The sequence below is a fragment of the Hyla sarda genome, chromosome 6 (genome assembly GCF_029499605.1).
Source record: "Hyla sarda isolate aHylSar1 chromosome 6, aHylSar1.hap1, whole genome shotgun sequence".
NCBI lineage: Eukaryota > Metazoa > Chordata > Amphibia > Anura > Hylidae > Hyla > Hyla sarda.
This window is the reverse complement of record NC_079194.1, coordinates 292,601,645-292,624,575: the sequence shown is the minus strand read 5'-3', so window position 1 is coordinate 292,624,575 and position 22,931 is coordinate 292,601,645. Positions and strand designations below refer to the sequence as shown.

General features: G+C 33.3%; 1 protein-coding gene across 3 annotated transcripts in view; it reads left to right on the top strand.

Annotated features, from left to right (window-relative positions):
- Positions 1-22,931, top strand: part of ALX4 (ALX homeobox 4) — a 122,534-nt gene that overhangs the window by 518 nt on the left and 99,085 nt on the right. The window contains exons 2-3 of one of the 3 annotated variants that reach the window (XM_056527762.1): positions 1,882-3,326; positions 5,776-6,523. In XM_056527762.1, coding sequence (XP_056383737.1) covers positions 6,148-6,523 — 376 coding nt within the window. In that variant the 5' untranslated portion in view covers positions 1,882-3,326; positions 5,776-6,147. Of the gene's footprint in view, positions 1-1,535; positions 3,327-5,550; positions 6,524-22,931 lie in introns of those variants that run through there. The other 2 variants (XM_056527763.1, XM_056527764.1) reach the window with 2 other exon arrangements.

Sequence of the window (22,931 nt, the reverse complement as noted above, 5' to 3'; positions counted from 1 at the left end):
GATATGATATAGATATGAGATAGATAGATAGATATGAGATAGATAGATAGATATGAAATAGATAGATAGATATGAGAGAGAGAGATAGATATGAGAGAGAGAGATAGATATGAGAGAGATAGATACATAGATATGAGATACATAGATATGAGAGAGATAGATAGATATGAGATGGATAGATACATAGATATGAGATAGATAGATATGAGAGAGATGGATAGATATGAGAGAGATGGATATGAGATAGATAGATAGATAGATAGATATGAGATAGATAGATATGAGATAGATAGATATGAGATAGATAGATATGAGAGAGAGAGACAGATATGAGATAGATAGATATGAGATAGATATGAGAGAGAGAGATAGATAGATATGAGAGGGAAAGATATGAGATAGATAGATAGATAGATAGATAGATAGATATGAGATAGATAGATAGATATGAGAGAGAGAGATAGATATGAGAGAGATAGATACATAGATATGAGATACATAGATATGAGAGAGATAGATAGATATGAGATGGATAGATACATAGATATGAGATAGATAGATATGAGAGAGATGGATAGATATGAGAGAGATGGATATGAGATAGATAGATAGATATGAGATAGATAGATATGAGATAGATAGATATGAGATAGATAGATATGAGATAGATAGATATGAGATAGATAGATAGATATGAGATAGATAGATATGAGATAGATAGATAGATATGAGATAGATAGATAGATATGAGATAGATAGATAGATATGAGATAGATAGATAGATGGATATGAGAGACAGATAGATAGATATGATACAGATAGATAGAGAGATAGATATGATAGATAGATATGAGATAGATAGATATGAGATAGATAGATATGAGATAGATAGAGAGATAGATAGATATGAGATAGGTAGATAGATATGAGATAGAAAAAGATGAGATAGATAGATATGAGATAGATAGATAGACATGAGATAGATAGATAGATAGACATGAGATAGATAGATAGAGAGATAGATATGAGATAGATAGAGAGATAGATAAAGATGAGATAGATAGATATGAGATAGATAGAGAGATAGATATGAGACAGATAGATAGATAGATAGATAGATAGATAGATAGATAGATATGAGATAGATAGATATGAGAGAGAGCGAGAGATAGATATGAGACAGATAGATACGAGAGAGAGATAGATAGAAAGATAGATATAAGATGGATATATATGAGATAGATAGATATGAGAGATAGATAGATAGATAGATAGATAGATGATGGATATCTATTACAAAGATAGATCGATAGATAGATATAAGATGGATATCTATTAGATAGATAGACAGATAGATATGATAGGTAACCGATGTTCCATTTAAGGAAAAATTCACTCTAGATGAAATGTGTCCCTTCTTGTAGGACGGAATAATAAATAAGGAATCTCTTATCTTCTTGTGTGGGTCGGGTGTGCGGTCACGTATGGTCTTGCGCTCCTGTGTACGGTCTTGCGCTCCTGTGTACGGCCTGCGCCATACTTCATCACCAGCTTAATGCACAAATCTAATTACTGTTCACAGGACGCGTCTTTCTCCTCGCGGCCTGCCCGGGATCTCAGTAAATGTCTGCTGCTTTTACTTCATTCCCATGCGTTCATGACGAGATATATATAATACACACAAGCAACGAAATTGAGATAGTCTTTAGGAAGAAACGAAATCTCGCTCCAGTTTTATCAATCGCATTAAAAACGCGGCCAGACAGCAGGCGACATGAAAAATAAAAAGTATCTCAGAAAATGTCGCTTCTGTTTATAGTGTTTGGAAAATGTCGCAACATACCTGTCTGAAACTAAAGTGAAATATTTATTGTTCCGCAGATTGTAGAGCATGCTGGGGGTTGTAGTTTATGAAAGACAGAAGAAAAAGAAGATGAAAGAGAAGGAGAAGAAAGGAGAAGAAAAAGAGGATGAAAGAGAAGGAGAAGAAGTGGAGGAGGAAGAAAAAGAAGGAGAAGAAAAAGGAGAAGAGGAAAGAGAAGAAGAAGAAAGAAGGAGAAGAAAGGAGAAAAAGGAGAAGAGGAAAGAGAAGAAGAAAACTAAGAAGTAGAAGAAGAAAAAGGAGATGAGAGAGAAGGGGAAGAAGGAGAAGAAAAAGAAGGGATAAGATGAGAGAGAAGAGGAGGAAGAAGAAGGAAAAGAAAAAAGAGGATGAAAGAGAAGAATGAAAAGGAGAAGGAGAAGAATGAAGAAGGAGAAGAAGAATGAAAAAGGAGAAGGAGAAGAAGAATGAAAAAGGAGAAGGAGAAGAAGAAGAAGAATGAAAAAGGAGAAGGAGAAGATGAAGGAGAATATGAGAGAGAAGAGGAGGAAGAAAAAGGAGAAGGAAAAGAAAAACCAAGATGAAAGAAGGAGAAGGAGAAGAAGAAAAAGGAGAAGAAGAAAGAAGGAGAAAAAGAAGAAGAGGAAAGAGTAGGAGAAGAAAAAGAAGTAGATGAGAGAGAAGGGGGGGAAGATGAAGGAGAAGGAGAAGAAGAAGAAAACGAAAAAAGAGAATCTGAAAGAAAAAGGGGAAGGAGGAGAAGAAAAAGAAAAAAGAAGATGAAAGAGAAAGAGAAGTAGGAGACGAAAAAAAGAGGAAGAAGATGAATAAGAAGGGAAAGTGAAGGGTGAAGCCTTGTGGCCTAATAGGGTGTGTGATAGTAGGGGGAATGTCCATATTTTCCAAACAGTGTGTCTCCAGCTGTTGCAAAACTACAACTCAACTCATCCTTCGGCTGTCCCTGCATGCTGGGAGTTGTAGTTTTGCAACAGCTGTAGACACACTGTTTGTAAAACTCTGGGGTAGGGATTGGTAATACTCACCCCACAGATGGCTCCGGTCTCTGCCTCTCTGCAGCCTGGGAACAAGGAAACCCCATCTGACTTGGTTATTCTGAAAACCTTGGGAGAAATAAGGATTGAATTAAGCAGCCAGTAAAGAGGATAAGACATGGGGCTTGCTGAAAGCTTTCTTTGGCTGAGCTCCTGGCCAAGGCTCTGGGACATCCCCATAAATAAAGTGTCAGCTCTTGGGGACAGGACAACCTTCCCCACCTTGAGCTCCTGGCAGATAATAACCCTTTCCAGGCCTCCTCCTTTGAAGTGGACACTTAATCTAATGACCGGAAATTGTCTTTTATAGAGGGGAGTTACTGGCTTTTTAGTAAATCTCAGGTATTTAATGCAGAAAATGGGCTGCAGGGAAAGAAAGGGTTAATCCTGGGCAGATGCAGCTTCCAGGATCCTGGGGAGTCCCAGCGAGTGGTGATTCTCATTACCAGCAGGTAGAGGGCGCTGGAGATCCCGAGGCATTACAAGACACAACCTGCCCTGATCTGATACATTAACAGTTATAACACATATACAGTTATATATAGTTATATACAGTTATATACAGTTATATACAGTTATATACAGTTATATACAGTTATACAGGACAATAATTGGGGCTGAGTATTTTGCCTATTTTTAGGAGATGGATTGATGTGAACGAAATTCCCCACAAGGTATCCGACAGGACAAAGATATCATTTTGGGGGGAGGAGAGGAGAACTGAAGGGGTTTTCTACTAGATCGGAAAAAAACAATGACAAGAAATATCCTAACAGTGTAATAAAAGAAAAATATATTATAAATAATAACTTTATATAATCATATAATTCATCAATGTATTATTTATCTCATTATCTATCTCATATCTATCTATCTATCTATCTCATATCTATCTCATATCTTATCTATCTATCTCATATCTATCTCATATCTATCTCATATCTATCTCATATCTATCTATCTATCTATCTCATATCTATCTCATATCTATCTCATATCTATCTCATATCTTATCCATCTATCTCATATCTATCTCATATCTATCTCATATCTATCTATCTATCTATCTATCTATCTCATATCTATCTCATATCTATCTCTCATATCTATCTATCCATCTATCTCATATCTATCTATCCTTTCTTATCTAACCATCTTTTATTTACTATCTGTCTATACGACAGATGGATAGATAGATAGGATTATATGTCAAATCACAATATTCTAATTCTATGTGCAGGATCCCCAATTCCTCTCAGCTCTTGGTTACCGGACAGATCAGATTTTTGGGCACATTATAAACCCCATAGACTGTAAATAGAGATCATAGACGGCAATACATCCAGACTACAGAGCAGAATACATTGTAACTAAATGCAGCCATCAGACCAATAGATCTGTGATACTAATGTATAATACACGGCAGATACAACAGATACATATATATATATATATATATATATATATATATATATATATATATATACACCCATATATACACCCATATATATATACACCCATATATACACCCATATATATACACCCATACATTACATCATACAGTCGGTAGAATATCACTGCCCTACTGCCGGGGTCCTGTTCTATAGTATATAAATGTACTTTTAACTAGCTAAAAGTTGAGGGTTAAATGAAACCCCCCACCCCCCCCCCCCCCCCCCAAAAAAAAAAAAAAAAAAACTGTTGTGTAACAAAATCGTCCCAAAATTATGTAACTCTTATATTGTTGTTTATTTGTATTCAGCAAAATATACAGAATGGATCTCTATAGTGACAGAATATAGGAGGGGGGGGGGGGGGTCATTTCAAGCAGTGTCTCCCAACCAGTGTGCCTCCAGCTGTTGCAAAACTACCACTCTCAGCATGTCCAGACAGCCGAAGGCATACAGGTTGGGCTGTGGAGCTAAATGCTAAAATTTAAAGCAGTGTTTCAAAACCAGTGTGCCTCCTGCTGTTGCAAAACTACTACTCCCAGCATGCCCAGACAGCCGAAGGCTGTCTGGGCTTGCTTGGAGTTGTAATTTTGCAACAGCTGGAGGCACACATGTTGGTAATCTCTGCTGTAGAGCTAAATAATAACATTTAAAGCAGTGTTTCCGAACCAGTGTGCCTCCAGCTGTTGCAAAACTACCACTCCCAGCATGCCCAGACAGCCGAAGGCACACAGGTTGGGAAACTCTGCTGTAGAGCTAAATGATAAAATTTAAAGCAGTGTTTCCCAACCAGTGCTCCTCCAGCTGTTACAAAACTACTACTCCCAGCATGCCCAGACAGCCGAAGGCTGTCTGGGCATGCTGGGAGTTGCAATTTTGCAACAGCTGGAGGCACACATGTTGGTAAACTCTGCTGTAGAGCTAAAAGATAAAATTTAAAGCAGTGTTTCCCAACCAGTGTGCCTCCAGCTGTTGCAAAACTACTACTCCCAGCATGCCCAGACAGCCGAAGGCTGTCTGGGCATGCTGGGAGTTGCAATTTTGCAACAGCTGGAGGCACACATGTTGGTAAACTCTGCTGTAGAGCTAAATGATAAAATTTAAGGCAGCGTTTCCCAACCAGTGTGCCTCCAGCTGTTGCAAAACTAAAACTCCCAGCATGCCCGGACAGCTTTTGGCTTTCCGGGCATGCTGGGAATTGTAGTTTTGCAACAGCTGGAGGCACACTGGCTGGAAAACACTGATTTAAAGAGATATTGACATGCTCCTCCATCCAGACCCACACACCTCCTCCTGCCCAGGGGGAATCCATAGCAAATGAAGTGTGTCCAGACCCTGAGCCCCCGTCCTGCTCACACAATCCCACATTCACCTCCTAATCGCATTAATGTCATGTGTCCTGTCCCTTATTTCTATCTAAAAGGCTTCTTTTTTTTTTTTATGGAGAAAGTTTAATGGTCCATAGACCCCCCACCCCCCTGTGTCACCACCCTCTTATTAACAGGACTGAGGAGGATTGTTGGGTTTTTTTTGGGGGGGAAGAGACAGTAAGGAGCATCTTGTATCTGGAGAAAGGAGAAAAGGTACCAAGAGGTCTCAGAGAAGAAGGAGGAGAAAGAAGAAGGGGAAAGAGGACAGAAGAAGACCGGGACCCTGGAGAAAGAGAAAGAGGAGAGAAAAAAGGGGATTTATTCAAAGCAGAAGAACTGGTGAGAGAGGAAACCAGAGGAGAGGTAGAGGGGGAGGGAGCTAGAGGAGAGACTCCTAGTGAGCTGGTGCCCCTCCAAAAATTAAGGACACATCGGGGCCTTTTATTTTAGGAATGAATGCTGATCCATGTTTGTCTTATTGTGAAGCCACTGCCATGGATTGTTACTACAGCCCGGCCACGCAAGGCAGAGAGCTGCAGAGTTCTCCTTTTAGGGCATTCCAGCCCAGTGATAAGTTTAGTCCTGCTTTCCTGGCCAGCAAAGGACAACAAGGCTTTGGAGAGAAGTCCAGGGGCTCCTTCCAGCAGGACTGCCAGTCATTGGATGGCAACCCCGGCGAGCAGCAGCAACAGGGCACCTTCACCAAGTACCAGCCTCACCACAGCCAGCAGCAGCCTCACATCTACATGCAGAACAGTTCCTGCAAGTCTCCTACAGACAGTCTGAAGCTGCAGGACAGTCCTGGGGACCCCCTTATATCCTGCTACGGTAAGTCACCCACTTATCTCCGCACAGCATAGAGAATTTCTAACGGGGTTTCCCAATCAGGGTGCCTCCAGCTGTTGCGAAACTACAATTCCCAGCATGCCCGGACAGCCGAAGGCTGTCCGGGCATGCTGGGAGTTGTAGTTTTGCAACAGATGGAGGCACCCTGATGGGGAAACACAGCTATATACAGATATATATATATATATATATATATATATATATATATATATATGAGAGATAGATAGATAGATATGAGATAGATAGATAGATATGAGATAGATAGATATGAGATAGATAGATATGAGAGATAGATAGATAGATAAATAGATAGGAGGTAGATAGATATGAGATAGATAGACATAAGATAGATAGATAGATATGAGATAAATATGAGATAGATAGATGTGAGATAGATATGAAATAGATAGATAGATAGGAGATAGATAGATATGAGATAGATAGATAGATAGATATGAGATAAATATGAGATAGATATGAGATAGATGATAGATAGATAGATATGAGATAGATAGATAAATAAATAGATAGATATGAGATAGATAGATAGATAGATATATAGATAGATATGAGATAGATAGATAGATATGAGATAGATAGATATGAGATAGATAGATATGAGATAGATAGATATGAGATAGATATGAGATAGATAGATATGAGATAGATAGATAGATAGATATGAGATAGATAGATATGAGATAGATAGATATGAGATAGATAGATAGATAGATATGAGATAGAAAGATATATATGAGAGATAGATATGAGATAGATAGATATGAGATAGATAGATATGAGATAGATAGATATGAGATAGATAGACATAAGATAGATAGATAGATATGAGATAAATATGAGATAGATAGATGTGAGATAGATATGAAATAGATAGATAGATAGGAGATAGATAGATATGAGATAGATAGATAGATATGAGATAAATATGAGATAGATATGAGATAGATGATAGATAGATAGATATGAGATAGATAGATAAATAAATAGATAGATATGAGATAGATAGATAGATAGATATATAGATAGATATGAGATAGATAGATAGATATGAGATAGATAGATAGATATGAGATAGATAGATATGAGATAGATAGATATGAGATAGATAGATATGAGATAGATAGATAGATAGATAGATATGAGATAGATAGATATGAGATAGATAGATATGAGATAGATAGATAGATAGATATGAGATAGATAGATATGAGATAGATAGATAGATAGATAGATAGATAGATAGATAGATAGATATGAGATAGATAGATATGAGATAGATAGATAGATAGATAGATAGATATGAGAGAGAGAGATAGATAGATAGATATGAGATAGATAGATATGAGATAGATAGATATGAGATAGATAGATAGATAGATAGATAGATATGAGATAGATAGATATGAAAGATAGATATGAGATAGATATGAGATAGATAGATAGATATGAGATAGATAGATATGAAAGATAGATATGAGAGATAGATAGATAGATATGATATAGGTAGATAGGTAGATAGATAAGAGATAAATAGATAGATAGATATCAGAGAGATAGATAGATAGATATGAGATAAATAGTTTATCTAATACAAAAAATATATATATTTATGTAAATATCCCCGTCTACATTATTGAATGTCGGGTGTCGGGCGAGCAGAGGGTTTCTACGCGCTTGGTTACTATATCGTGTGTATATATATATATATTTACTATTATTATTATTATTGTAATTATATTATATGATAGGGAACATCTTTGTAAGTTTTACAATTCGCCTTAAATTCAGCTCTGAAGCCCAGAAATTGTTCCCCCGACTCTGAGTCCAGGGAAGGATTGTAAGAAGTTACATATTGTGCAAATAATAAACACTTCTATTCGGTGTTGGGGACAAAGGTTTGTGTTCATAAATTATTTCTTTATAGATCTGTCTGTTTTAATACAAGGAGATATATGGACTAATATTGAATTGTACCTGTTATATTATAGTGATGCCCCCGGTTATTATATAATTTCTTATAGGATTATAATAATGACCAGTAGTTATGTTCCCAGTAATTGTGTCCTTGTACTGACCATTAGTGATATCACTATTATATCAATGTAATGACCAGAATTATTTATTTCTGGTTAAATAGGATCACAAAAGCCATTAGTAATGTCCCCGATTATTATCAGTATAATGACCAGTAATAACCAGTATTATAATGACCAGTAATAACCAGTATTATAATGACCAGTAATAACCAGTAATATAATGACCAGTAATAACCAGTATTATAATGACCAGTAATAACCAGTAATATAATGACCAGTAATAACCAGTATTATAATGACCAGTAATAACCAGTATTATAATGACCAGTAATAACCAGTAATATAATGACCAGTAATAACCAGTAATATAATGACCAGTAATAACCAGTATTATAATGACCAGTAATAACCAGTATTATAATGACCAGTAATAACCAGTAATATAATGACCAGTAATAACCAGTATTATAATGACCAGTAATAACCAGTCATATAATGACCAGTAATAACCAGTATTATAATGACCAGTAATAACCAGTAATATAATGACCAGTAATAACCAGTATTATAATGACCAGTAATAACCAGTATTATAATGACCAGTAATAACCAGTAATATAATGACCAGTAATAACCAGTATTATAATGACCAGTAATATAATGACCAGTAATAACCAGTAATATAATGACCAGTAATATAATGACCAGTAATAACCAGTATTATAATGACCAGTAATAACCAGTAATAACCAGTATTATAATGACCAGTAATATAATGACCAGTAATAACCAGTATTATAATGACCAGTAATATAATGACCAGTAATAACCAGTATTATAATGACCAGTAATATAATGACCAGTAATAACCAGTAATATAATGACCAGTAATAACCAGTAATATAATGACCAGTAATAACCAGTATTATAATGACCAGTAATATAATGACCAGTAATATAATGACCAGTAATAACCAGTATTATAATGACCAGTAATAACCAGTAATATAATGACCAGTAATAACCAGTATTATAATGACCAGTAATATAATGACCAGTAATAACCAGTAATATAATGACCAGTAATATAATGACCAGTAATAACCAGTATTATAATGACCAGTAATATAATGACCAGTAATATAATGACCAGTAATAACCAGTATTATAATGACCAGTAATAACCAGTAATATAATGACCAGTAATAACCAGTATTATAATGACCAGTAATATAATGACCAGTAATAACCAGTAATATAATGACCAGTAATATAATGACCAGTAATAACCAGTATTATAATGACCAGTAATATAATGACCAGTAATATAATGACCAGTAATAACCAGTATTATAATGACCAGTAATATAATGACCAGTAATAACCAGTATTATAATGACCAGTAATATAATGACCAGTAATAACCAGTATTATAATGACCAGTAATATAATGACCAGTAATAACCAGTAATATAATGACCAGTAATATAATGACCAGTAATAACCAGTATTATAATGACCAGTAATATAATGACCAGTAATAACCAGTAATATAATGACCAGTAATATAATGACCAGTAATAACCAGTATTATAATGACCAGTAATATAATGACCAGTAATAACCAGTAATATAATGACCAGTAATATAATGACCAGTAATAACCAGTAATATAATGACCAGTATTAATGTTCCTGGTAATTATATGATGATAAATGATTATTATGACCTGTAGTGATATTTCTGGTTATTATTATTATTAGCATTATGACCAGTAGAGATGTTTCTGATTATTATTATTAGCATTATGACCAGTAGAGATGTTTCTGATTATTATTATTATTATTATTATGACCAGTATTAATGTTTCTGGTTATTGATCCCAATGATGTCTCTGAAGAATTGTTCTTATTTTTAGATCTTGTTTATTCAGTCTAATAATACCAGTTTAATCCCCTGTGAACTTCTAATTTGCCCAAATTACCGCCGGGTACTAATTTTACACCAGCGTTCATTTTACGGCCCTTTTATCCTGGATTAGACACATTTACAGAGTCCCTTATTGTGTCCTTAAAATTAATGAGGATTAAATGTAATTCAAGGAGCAGAGAACCCTGTGGGGTGTTTGTCCTGGACGAGGCCGGGGTCTTTATTTACAAAGGTCACTGGGCTGCGGAGGGTTAATGGGGCTGTCAGGGCATCAGATGGGCACCAGGTTAATAGGGAATCAAACAGCAACTATGGAACAACATAATAAAATATAAATATACAAATAATAAACAAACAGATGCTGCAGATATATGAGAGGTATACAGTATATACTATAGATATAGAAGTATACAGTATATACTATAGATATAGAAGTATACAGTATATAGTGTAGATATATGAGAAGTATACAGTATATATAGTGTAGATATATGAGAAGTATACAGTGTATAGTGTAGATATAGAAGTATACAGTATATACTATAGATATAGAAGTATACAGTATATAGTGTAGATATAGAAGTATACAGTATATAGTGTAGATATAGAAGTATACAGTATATACTATAGATATAGAAGTATACAGTATATACTATAGATATAGAAGTATACAGTATATAGTGTAGATATAGAAGTATACAGTATATACTATAGATATAGAAGTATACAGTATATAGTGTAGATATAGAAGTATACAGTATATACTATAGATATAGAAGTATACAGTATATAGTGTAGATATATGAGAAGTATACAGTATATACTATAGATATAGGAGAAGTATACAGTATATACTATAGATATAGAAGTATACAGTATATAGTGTAGATATATGAGAAGTATACAGTATATACTATAGATATAGAAGTATACAGTATATAGTGTAGATATATGAGAGGTATACAGTATATACTATAGATATAGAAGTATACAGTATATAGTGTAGATATAGAAGTATACAGTATATAGTGTAGATATATGAGAAGTATACAGTATATAGTGTAGATATATGAGAAGTATACAGTATATAGTGTAGATATATGAGAAGTATACAGTATATACTGTAGATATAGGAGAAGTATACAGTATATAGTGTAGATATATGAGAAGTATATAGTATATACTGTAGATATATGAGAAGTATACAGTATAAATAGTGTAGATATAGGAGAAGTATACAGTATATATACTATAGATATAGGAGAAGTATACAGTATATACTGTAGATATATAGAAGTATACAGTATATACTGTAGATATATAGAAGTATACAGTATATACTGTAGATATATGAGAAGTATACAGTATATAGTGTAGATATATATGAGAAGTATACAGTATATAGTGTAGATATATGAGAAGTATACAGTATATACTGTAGATATAGGAGAAGTATACAGTATATAGTGTAGATATATGAGAAGTATACAGTATATACTGTAGATATAGGAGAAGTATATAGTATATACTGTAGATATATGAGAGGTATACGGTATATACTGGTTTGCATTCCTTCCTGCCCAGGAGGGGGCTGTATACCTATATACCTCGCGGGGGGGGGGGGGCTGTTATAACTACTTTACTACCTATAAACTTAAAAGGAGACATTAAAGTTTACAGGACAATGGTGCAATGTGTGGGGCTATAAGCAAAAACATCTTCGCACATAGAAAGAAAAATATGAGATAGACAGACAGATAGATAGAGAGATAGATAGATAGATAGATATGAGATAGATAGATAGATATTAGATAGATAGATAGATATGAGATAGATATGAGATAGATATGAGATAGATAGATATGAGATAGATAGATATGAGATAGATAGAAAGGAGATAGATAGATAGATATGAGATAGATAGATAGATATGAGATAGATAGATAGGAGATAGATACATAGGAGATAGATAGATAGGAGATAGATAGATAGATATGAGATAGATAGATAGATAGATATGAGATAGATATGAGAGAGAGAGATAGATAGATAGATAAATATGAGATAGATGGATATGAGATAGATATGAGATAGATAGATAGATAGATAGATATGAGATAGATGTGAGATAGATAGAAAAATATGAGATAGATAGATAATAGATATGAGATAGATATATATTAGATAGATAGATTTGAGATAGAAAACTATTAGATAGATATGAGATAGATATAGATAGATATGAGATAGATAGATAGATATGAGATAGATAGATATGAGATAGATACATATTAGATAGATAGATAGATAGATAGATAGATATGAGATACATAGATAGATATGAGATAGATACATAATAGATAGATACATATTAGATAGATAGATAGATACATATTAGATAGATAGATAGATATGAGATACATAGATAGATAGATAGATAGATAGATAGATATGAGATAGATACATATTAGATAGATACATAATAGATAGATACATATTAGATAGATAGATAGATATGAGAGATAGATAGATAGATAGATATGAGATAGATAGATACATATTAGATAGAGAGATACATATTAGATAGATAGATAGATATGAGATACATAGATAGATAGATAGATAGATAGATATGAGATAGATACATATTAGATAGATACATATTAGATAGATACATATTAGATAGATAGATAGATATGAGATAGATACATATTAGATAGATACATATTAGATAGATAGATAGATAGATAGATACATATTAGATAGATAGATAGATATGAGATAGATAGATAGATAGAGATAGATATGAGATAGATAGATAGATAGATATGAGATAGATAGATAGATATGAGATAGATAGATAGATATGAGATAGATAGATAGATATGAGATAGATAGATAGATATGAGATAGATATGAGATAGATATAGATAGATATGAGATAGATAGATAGATATGAGATAGATAGATATGAGATAGATACATATTAGATAGATAGATAGATAGATATGAGATACATAGATAGATATGAGATAGATACATAATAGATAGATACATATTAGATAGATAGATAGATACATATTAGATAGATAGATATGAGATACATAGATAGATAGATAGATAGATAGATATGAGATAGATACATATTAGATAGATACATAATAGATAGATACATATTAGATAGATAGATAGATAGATATGAGAGATAGATAGATAGATAGATAGATAGATATGAGATAGATAGATACATATTAGATAGAGAGATACATATTAGATAGATAGATAGATATGAGATAGATACATATTAGATAGATACATATTAGATAGATACATATTAGATAGATAGATAGATATGAGATAGATACATATTAGATAGATACATATTAGATAGATACATATTAGATAGATAGATAGATAGATACATATTAGATAGATAGATATGAGATAGATAGATAGATAGAGATAGATATGAGATAGATAGATAGATATGAGATAGATAGATAGATATGAGATAGATAGATAGATATGAGATAGATAGATAGATAGATAGATAGATATGAGATAGATAGATAGATAGATAGATAGAGATAGATATGAGATAGATAGATAGATATGAGATAGATAGATAGATAGATATGAGATAAATAGATAGATAGATAGATAGATAGATAGATAGATAGATAGATAGATATGAGATAGATAGATAGATAGATAGATAGAGATAGATATGAGATAGATAGATAGATATGAGATAGATAGATAGATAGATATGAGATAGATAGATAGATAGATATGAGATAGATAGATAGATAGATAGATAGATAGATAGATAGCGCAAAATACATGTAAAAAAGAAATCGATAGGACACTTCCCATCACAATAGTTTGCCCCCATTTTGCGCAATGCACTGGTCAAGATAAAATATATCAATAGCGGAGAGTACAGTGTCCTATACAGTCCCCAACCTGAGCCTCTCCATCCAAAACTTATTGGGGAACACCCTTACACACATATATATATATCTCAAGCCAGGCCTCTACATAGATGTGACCTTCAGGATCAGGGGGGCAGATGGAAGGTGCCCAATATTGTACATTATATTGTTTATTACCGAGTCATATGGGGACCATTAGGTTTTATTATGTTCCAGCAGTTCTTGAAGATGCTGCAGGTTGGGATCAGATCTTCTATATTAGTATTCCCCAACCTGTGGCTCTCCAGCTGTTGCAAAACTACAACTCCCAGCATGCCATGACAGCCGAAGGCTGTCATGGCATGCTGGGAGTTGTAGTTTTGCAACAGCTGGAGAGCCACAGGAATGGAAGGATTCCCCTGCACTAATAGATCTATAACTAACTCTACCATAAAATATCCCCCCCTCCCCCCCCCCCCCCCAAAAAAAAAAGAGGCCTGCATCCCTAAATCTGTCCTTCAAACACCCAGATTATTTATTGGGGCAAGAGAACTGCTTCCGATTTCTTTCTTTTTTTTTAATAAAGAGAGAAAAATAAAATATATCTATCCCTCTGGAATTGGATCAGACAGTTTTTATATGGCTAAAATGTGCTCCAGTCCATGCAGAAAGCTTACTATGGATTATAGAGAAGTCATGGGAGACACTGACAGGTTCATTGAGGAGGGGGGGGGGGGGGGGGTCTGCAGAAAAAATATAAAAATAATAATAATAATAATAATAAAAAAAAATATATATATTCTATTGTTTTTATTATTTATTTAATTTAATTTAATACTTATTTTTATTTTTTTTTAAGTATTTGATTTGTATGATATTTGGATAGTATTTTTTGTATGTTGGACATAATTTCCTAGCAACCAGTTTATTCTATTAGGGCTGCAGAAAGGCATGAACAATGGGAGGGGGGCAAAAAACATCAAATAAAACCTTTTCTTTATGATTTTTTATTCCAGAGCAATATAGGTCTAAATAATGAAAGATAAATGTCACTCCTAAGGTAATACTCCCCAAGCTGTGACTCTCCAATGGTTGCAAAACTACAACTCCCACCATCCAGCCCTGGCAGCTATGATGATAGGAGTTGTAGTTTTCCAAGCCTTGACAGATTGGGGTACACTGCTCTAATGACTTCATATCCAAAATTCTTATTTTTTTTATTTTTTTTAATAAAGATCTAAAAGTTGGTACTTTAAAACAATTAAAAGAAAAATGAAAAAATATATATATTACGTTTCTTAAACGTAAATAATATAAGGAAAATGACCGTAAAGAACAAAAGTAAAGGTTTGTATGTGTGTGTGTGTATATATATATATATATATATATATATATATATATATATATATACGCACTCAAAATAATGACAATATTAATCACAATGATACAATAAATATAAATACATAAATAAAAAATGTGTGTATATATATATATAGAATATAACCTAATATAAAATGTGAATATTAGAATTAGCAAAGCACAAAAGTGTTTGAAAAAATTGCAAAAAATAATAATATATATATTAGTAGTTATAGAATATAACATAATATAAAATTAGAATATTAGAACTAGCAAAGCACAAAAATTGTTAAAAAAATTGCAAAAAATAATAATATATATATTAGTAGTTATAGAATATAACATAGTATAAAATTAGAATATTAGAACTAGCAAAGCACAAAAATTGTTAAAAAAATTGCAAAAAATAATAATATATATATTAGTAGTTATAGAATATAACATAGTATAAAATTAGAATATTAGAACTAGCAAAGCACATAAATTGTTAAAAAATTGCAATAAAAAATAATATATATATATATATATATATATATATATTAGTATTAGTAGTTTTAGAATGTAACATAATATAAAATTAGAATGCTAGAATTAGCAAAGCACAAAAATGGTTAAAAAATTGCAATAAAAAATAATATATATATATATTAGTATTACCGTAGTAGTTATAGAATGTAACATAATATAAAATTTGAATATTAGAATTGGCAAAGCACAAAAAAGTTAAAAAAAAAATTGCAATATAAAAAATAATATATATATATTAGTATTAGTAGTAGTAATAGTATTTATACTTAATCATTATGTGGTGATGTTCCTGTAGACATGGCTGATCATATTTTATATTTTTATTTTAAAACATATTTTAGATTTTTGCAAAAATGTTCTCCTTCAAAAATCATTTTTATTGAAAGGTCTGCAAAAGATGTACAGAAATAAAGAAGAAAAAAGAGAGAAAACAAAACACAATAGAATAAAATCCTATATCAAGTAAATGTCAGGATATATTATACATAGGAATTGTTAATAAGATGACTTTCAATCGGAATAGACCAAATTTTCCAAATATATAAATAAAATAGGAATTTTTGATATTTTATTATTATTGTTGTTTTTTTTTATTACTATTATTTTATATTATTTTTCGTATACTTTGTGTGCTGCTGCTTCTTTGGATTTATTATTTTTCTTATATATTACCAGAGACGAGCGAATCTACAGTACAAATTGACAAAAGCGAACCTATTAACCCATGAGAGTAGTTTCGCTTTCCAAGTGCTCTGATTCCCTAGTAAAAGGCATGCCAGGCTTTAATATGGGACTTGGGAGTTGTTGTTCTGCAATAACTGGAGGTCCACAGTTTGGAGACCTTTAAAAAACTAAGTTTTAAATAATACATATATATATCCTACATTATATATCCAACCTGTATAAGATGCATCAGATTCTGCTGATATCACCTTCATACATAACACTAACCAGTCCTCCCATTATTAAAATAAATCTTATTGTAGCCCTGGGTGCAACAATATCTCTTCCCATTTGACCCTTCTGCTCCCATGTAACCTTTTCTACCAGTTCTTCTTAGGAAGAAATTACATTTATATAAACGTTTGGAGGATTTGCGCTACATTCTCACATTAACCTTTTAATAATAATAATAATAATAATAATAATAATAATTATTATTATTATTATTATTATTATTATTATTATTAATAAAATAATGATTATAATAATAATGCAATTAATAATAGTAATTATTATGAATAATAATAATAAATATTTGTAATTTTCATTTGCACGCTGCCGGTTTTGAGGCAGGCATTTCCATGACTATCCCATTCATCTGAATGGAACTTGGAAAAATCCATGCGCTTGCGACCCCATTCACATATAATATTTTGGTAAATTTTTTTGGGGTACTTCTTTTTATCAATACAGTGATCCCTCAACTTACAATGGCCTCAACATACAATATTTTCAACATACAATGTTTTTTTCTGGACCATTGTAACTTGAAACCAGACTCAACATACAATGTACAGACAGTCCAGATCTGTGATACATGTCACAACTGGAGGAACTGACCAATCAGAATGGGCATTTTACTGGTAAATTACCTCTATTACTGAAGTGCATGCACTGACTGGTGTCTGGTAGCGCCCCCTACAGTACAGGGAGGTATTACATGTTCTGTATTCTTTACCTCTATTACTGAAGTGTATGTACTGACTGATGTGTGGTAGCGCCCCCTACAGTACAGGGAGGTATTACATGTTCTGTACTACTCTTTACCTGTATTACTGAAGTGCATGCACTGACTAGCTGTCTGGTAGCGCCCCCTACAGTACAGGGAGGTATTACATGTTCTGTACTCTTTACCTGTATTACTGAAGTGCATGCACTGACTGGTGTCTGGTAGTGCCCCCTACAGTACAGCAAGGTATTACATGTTCTGTACTCTTTACCTGTATTACTGAAGTGCATGCACTGACTGGTGTCTGGTAGCGCCCCCTACAGTACAGGGAGGTATTACATGTTCTGTACTCTTTACCTGTATTACTGAAGTGCATGCACTGACTGGTGTCTGGTAGCGCCCCCTACAGTACAGGGAGGTATTACATGTTCTTTACTCTTTACCTGTATTACTGAAGTGTATGCACTGACTGGTGTCTGGTAGTGCCCCTACAGTACAGGGAGGTATTACATGTTCTGTACTCTTTACCTGTATTACTGAAGTGTATGCACTGACTGGTGTCTGGTAGCTCCCCCTACAGTACAGGGAGGTATTACATGTTCTGTACTCCTTACCTGTGCCAGGGTTAGCTGCTCTTTTGGACACCAAGTAAGGGGCGGCTCCATTTGGGAGACTGTGTACTGTATAGGACCCTGAAGAACCTCCTGTCCTCTACATAAACCATTGTTTCCCAACCAGGGTGCCTCCAGCTGTTTCAAAACTACAACTCCCAGCATGCCCGAACAGCCAACGGCTGTCCGGGCATGCTGGAAGTTGTAGTTTTGCAACAGCTGGAGGCACCCTGGTTGGGAAACACTGAAATAGACAGTGACTTACAGCTCCCAGCAGATCTTTCTTACTTTTATCAGTTCATGGTGGTGTTGGTGACTGCAACGCAATCTGACCGCGTGTATTTACATTTATTGAGGGCTTCGGCTGGGGTCACATATGTCCGGCATCCGGTATAGGTAAACTCAGCCCAAATCTAGACGCAACTGATGTCACAACTGATGACAAATTGTCATCAGTTGTTTTGTATCCGGCGTCCATTGTTTTTGCACAGCAAGCTGTGTTCCCCTGTCCGGTGCCCTCTGGCGTGTCCACCCATCCGGCATCAAAATTGAGACGCTGGATGATTGTGAACTCTCCCATTCAAATGAATGGGATCAGTTCTAGCATCAGTTTCCCTCCAGTATACGCCAGTGGGGAAACTGTGCCGGACGCCTGATATATGTGAACCCAGCCTAACAACTTGGGGCCTTAGGCTAGAGATACATATATCCGGCATCTAGCTCCGGCGAAACTGGGTGAAAATGAGCACAACTGATGCCAGAAGTGCATCAGTTGGCATCAGTTGTGCATCATCTGGCATCCATTGTTTGTGATCGCCGGACAGAGGAACTCAGCAAGATGAGTTCCCCTGTCTGTGCCGGTCCGACGAGTCCAATCATCCGGCATCTAAACAGAGGCACTATATGATTGTGAATAGAGATGAGCGAACTTACAGTAAATTCGATTCGTCACGAACTTCTCGGCTCGGCAGTTGATGACTTATCCTGCATAAATTAGTTCAGCATTCAGGTTCTCCCATGGGCTGGAAAAGGTGGATACAGTCCTAGGAGACTCTTTCCTAGGACTGTATCCACCTTTTCCAGCCCACCGGAGCACCGGAAAGCTGAACTAATTTATGCAGGATAAGTCATCAACTGCCGAGCCGAGAAGTTCGTGACGAATCGAATTTACTGTAAGTTCGCTCATCTCTAATTGTGAACTGTCCCATTTAAATCTATAGGATCAATTCTGGCTTCATTTTCCCTCTGGTGCATTTTCTGCAGATCCAAATCTTTATATTATAATTTTTCTTTAGAAAATATAGAAATATTGGTCAAAATAAGTACCAAAAAATTACTAAAATTTATATTTATTAATAGTATTTAATAAAAAAATTTGCTTCTTTAGTGTTTTTTTTTTTTTTTTTTTTATATTTATGACTCGGTGGAGGGGCATCAATGTTATGACCTCTCAGTAAAGTCCTATATGTGGACTATTCTACACTCAAATTCATTGTATAGGTCCCAATGAACTGTGTGTGTGTATTTTTTAGTTTTCGTTGTTATTATTATATTATAGCTGTATTATTCCCAGAAGAGGCTCCATATAACAGCTGGCCGTACCCATAAGACGAATGTCAGCCAGGTTTTGCCGGATTGGCCAACCGTCTAATGCCGTTGGATGTCAGGGCATGCTGGGAGTTGTAGTTTTGCAACAGCTGGAGTCACATTGGCTGGGAGACACTGATCTAATGTATTGCGCATTAAAATTTTGCGCGGTACCGTTGTTTTGTAAATAGTTGAAGAATCAGTCGAGGATCCTAAGAAATTCTATAGGACAACAAATACCAATGTATGTAGAAATACCATCAACAAAAATGCTAGCGCCATGCCCTAATCAATGTATTTATTTATTTATTTATTTATTTATTTAGTTATTTAATTATTTATTTATTTACTTACATATTTATTTATTCATTTTTTATTTATTTATTTAATTATTAATTAATTAATTTATTTTATTTACTTATCTATTTATTTATTCATTTTTTATTTATTTACTTATTTGTTTAACTATTTATTTATTTATTTATTTTATTTACTTACTTCTATATTTATTTATTTATTTATTCATTTATTTATTTATTTATTTCCTTTTTCTTTTTACTTTAAGACTTAGTTTTCCCCTTTTTTTTTTTTTCTGACTTTTTTTTTACCTGAAAAAAAAAAAAAGCCACCAAAAACTGCCCTATCATTTTGCCCTCCCAACATGCCTTTTTTGTTGCGTTTTTTCAAAAAAAAAGTTGGTTTAAGCCTTGGCGTCCTTTTTTTTTTTTTTTTTTTTTTTACATTGCGTTTTTTTTTCTCCCTGCGTTTTTCTAATGACAAGTCATGTGATTCTTTCACCATGTGACTTGAGAATTTTTATTAAAGAAATGAGTGAGGAAAAAAAAAATGCCAGAAAAAAAAAAAAAAAAACGCCAATGCTAAACCCCACATGGTATTTTTTATGTTTTATTTATTTTTTTTCCGCTCCTGTAGACTTCTATGGGAGAGAAACACCAAGATTTGGTCCAAAATAAAATGCCATAGTCTCAAAATGCTGCGATTTTGGAAAACTGCTACTGAGGCCCAAAACTGCTGAAAAACGACAAAGATGAGTGGGGAAAAAAAAAACGCAAAAAGAAAGAAAATGCCAATTGAGTTGGGATTTTACATAAATCTCTATTGACTTTCAGCTAACATCTAAGCGCAGTGTTAAAAAAAAAAAATCGCAGGAGCGGCATATGTGGCGTTTTTGTGCACAAAAAAAAAGAAAAAATTATTTGCTTTAGGTTGGTATCATAGACAGGGGTTCTTTGGGGAAAATGCTAGTACTTCTGCTTTTTTGCTGGATGGGCTTTGGCTCAAAAAAAAAAAAATAATAATAATAATAAAAAATAATAATAATAAAAAATAATAAAAAATAAAAAATAATAATAAAAAAAAAGAACAAAAAAAAAACTTCATTAAAAACTAAAAACTTAATTAGGCCACGTTCGCACACGGTAAAAAAAAAAAAACTATTATTTTTTGCCACTTACAGCTTAAAAAAACAGCCAACTTTACCGTGTGCAAACGTGGCCTTAGGCTGGGTTAACACATAATATTTAGGTGAGTTTTTTATATACCAGGAATGGGTCCGAAACACAGAGCGCCAATCTTTTTATTAAAGTGTTTTTTTTCTTCTGTCGGTTTTAATGACCAATACGCTACGTGTCAAATCCGCCTGACAGTTTAAAATACAAAAAAATTAATGTTTTTTTTTTTTTTTTTTTTAAATGACAGTTAAAATTTAGACTTTAGAATAAAACAAATCAAATTTACAAGGTTCTGAAATAAAAAATAATAATAAATACATAAAAATTCAGGGGCGAAAGATTTAAATATTTCAGTGGGCCTTACCGAATAATTTATAGCCCGTACTCCTGTCAGTTATCATAAGTGATCTTTATGTTTTGGCGCGTGGCGTGAAATACGATTACATTTATGACCATCATCTTGACAGCGAGAAGTAAGATTTACTTTTGGCTGCACTAATGCAGTGTATTTTTTTGTTTGTTTTTTAAACCAGTGTGCCTCCAGCTGTTGCAAAACTACAACCCCCAGCATGCCTTCGGCTGTCCGGGCATGCTGGGAGTTGTAGTTTCGCAACAGCTGGAGGCACACTGGTTGAGAAACATTCCTCTAATGCAATGTTTACCAAAATGTGGCTTTTCAGTTGTTGTTAAACTCCAATATCAGGGGTTAAATAATTTTTATTGTTATTATAATTTTTTTTAAAATCATTTATTATAATTTTTCTCTTTGTATCAGTTAAGACAGTGATCATTCATTTTTTATTTATTTTATTTATTTAATTTTATTTTTGCAGTGCAGAAATAACTCATATTATGTTGTATTTAAAAAAAAAATCTTTTTAATAATTTTTAAATTTTTTAACATTTATTTACACTTCTATCTTATGCTTAAAAAATACAACGTATCAAAAAAACACGTGAAAAAAACGCGTGATACAGTGAGAGTCCAAAAGCAAATGCAAACCAGTATAACATGCACCAGTTTAAAAGTCCATCCAGATAAGCGTCTATCTGTATATCAGTCACTGGTTCAGTATTATACAATTCAATATAATACTTTGCTGACCTCCTGTTTATGCTTAGTTCCTATAAAGAAAGAAAAATTATTTTAACTTAATTATTTATTTATTTGCAAAATTAATTTCACCTTGCTATTTTTTATTTTATTATTTTATTTATTTTTTAAATCTTGCAAAAAAAATAATAATTCTGATGAAATGAT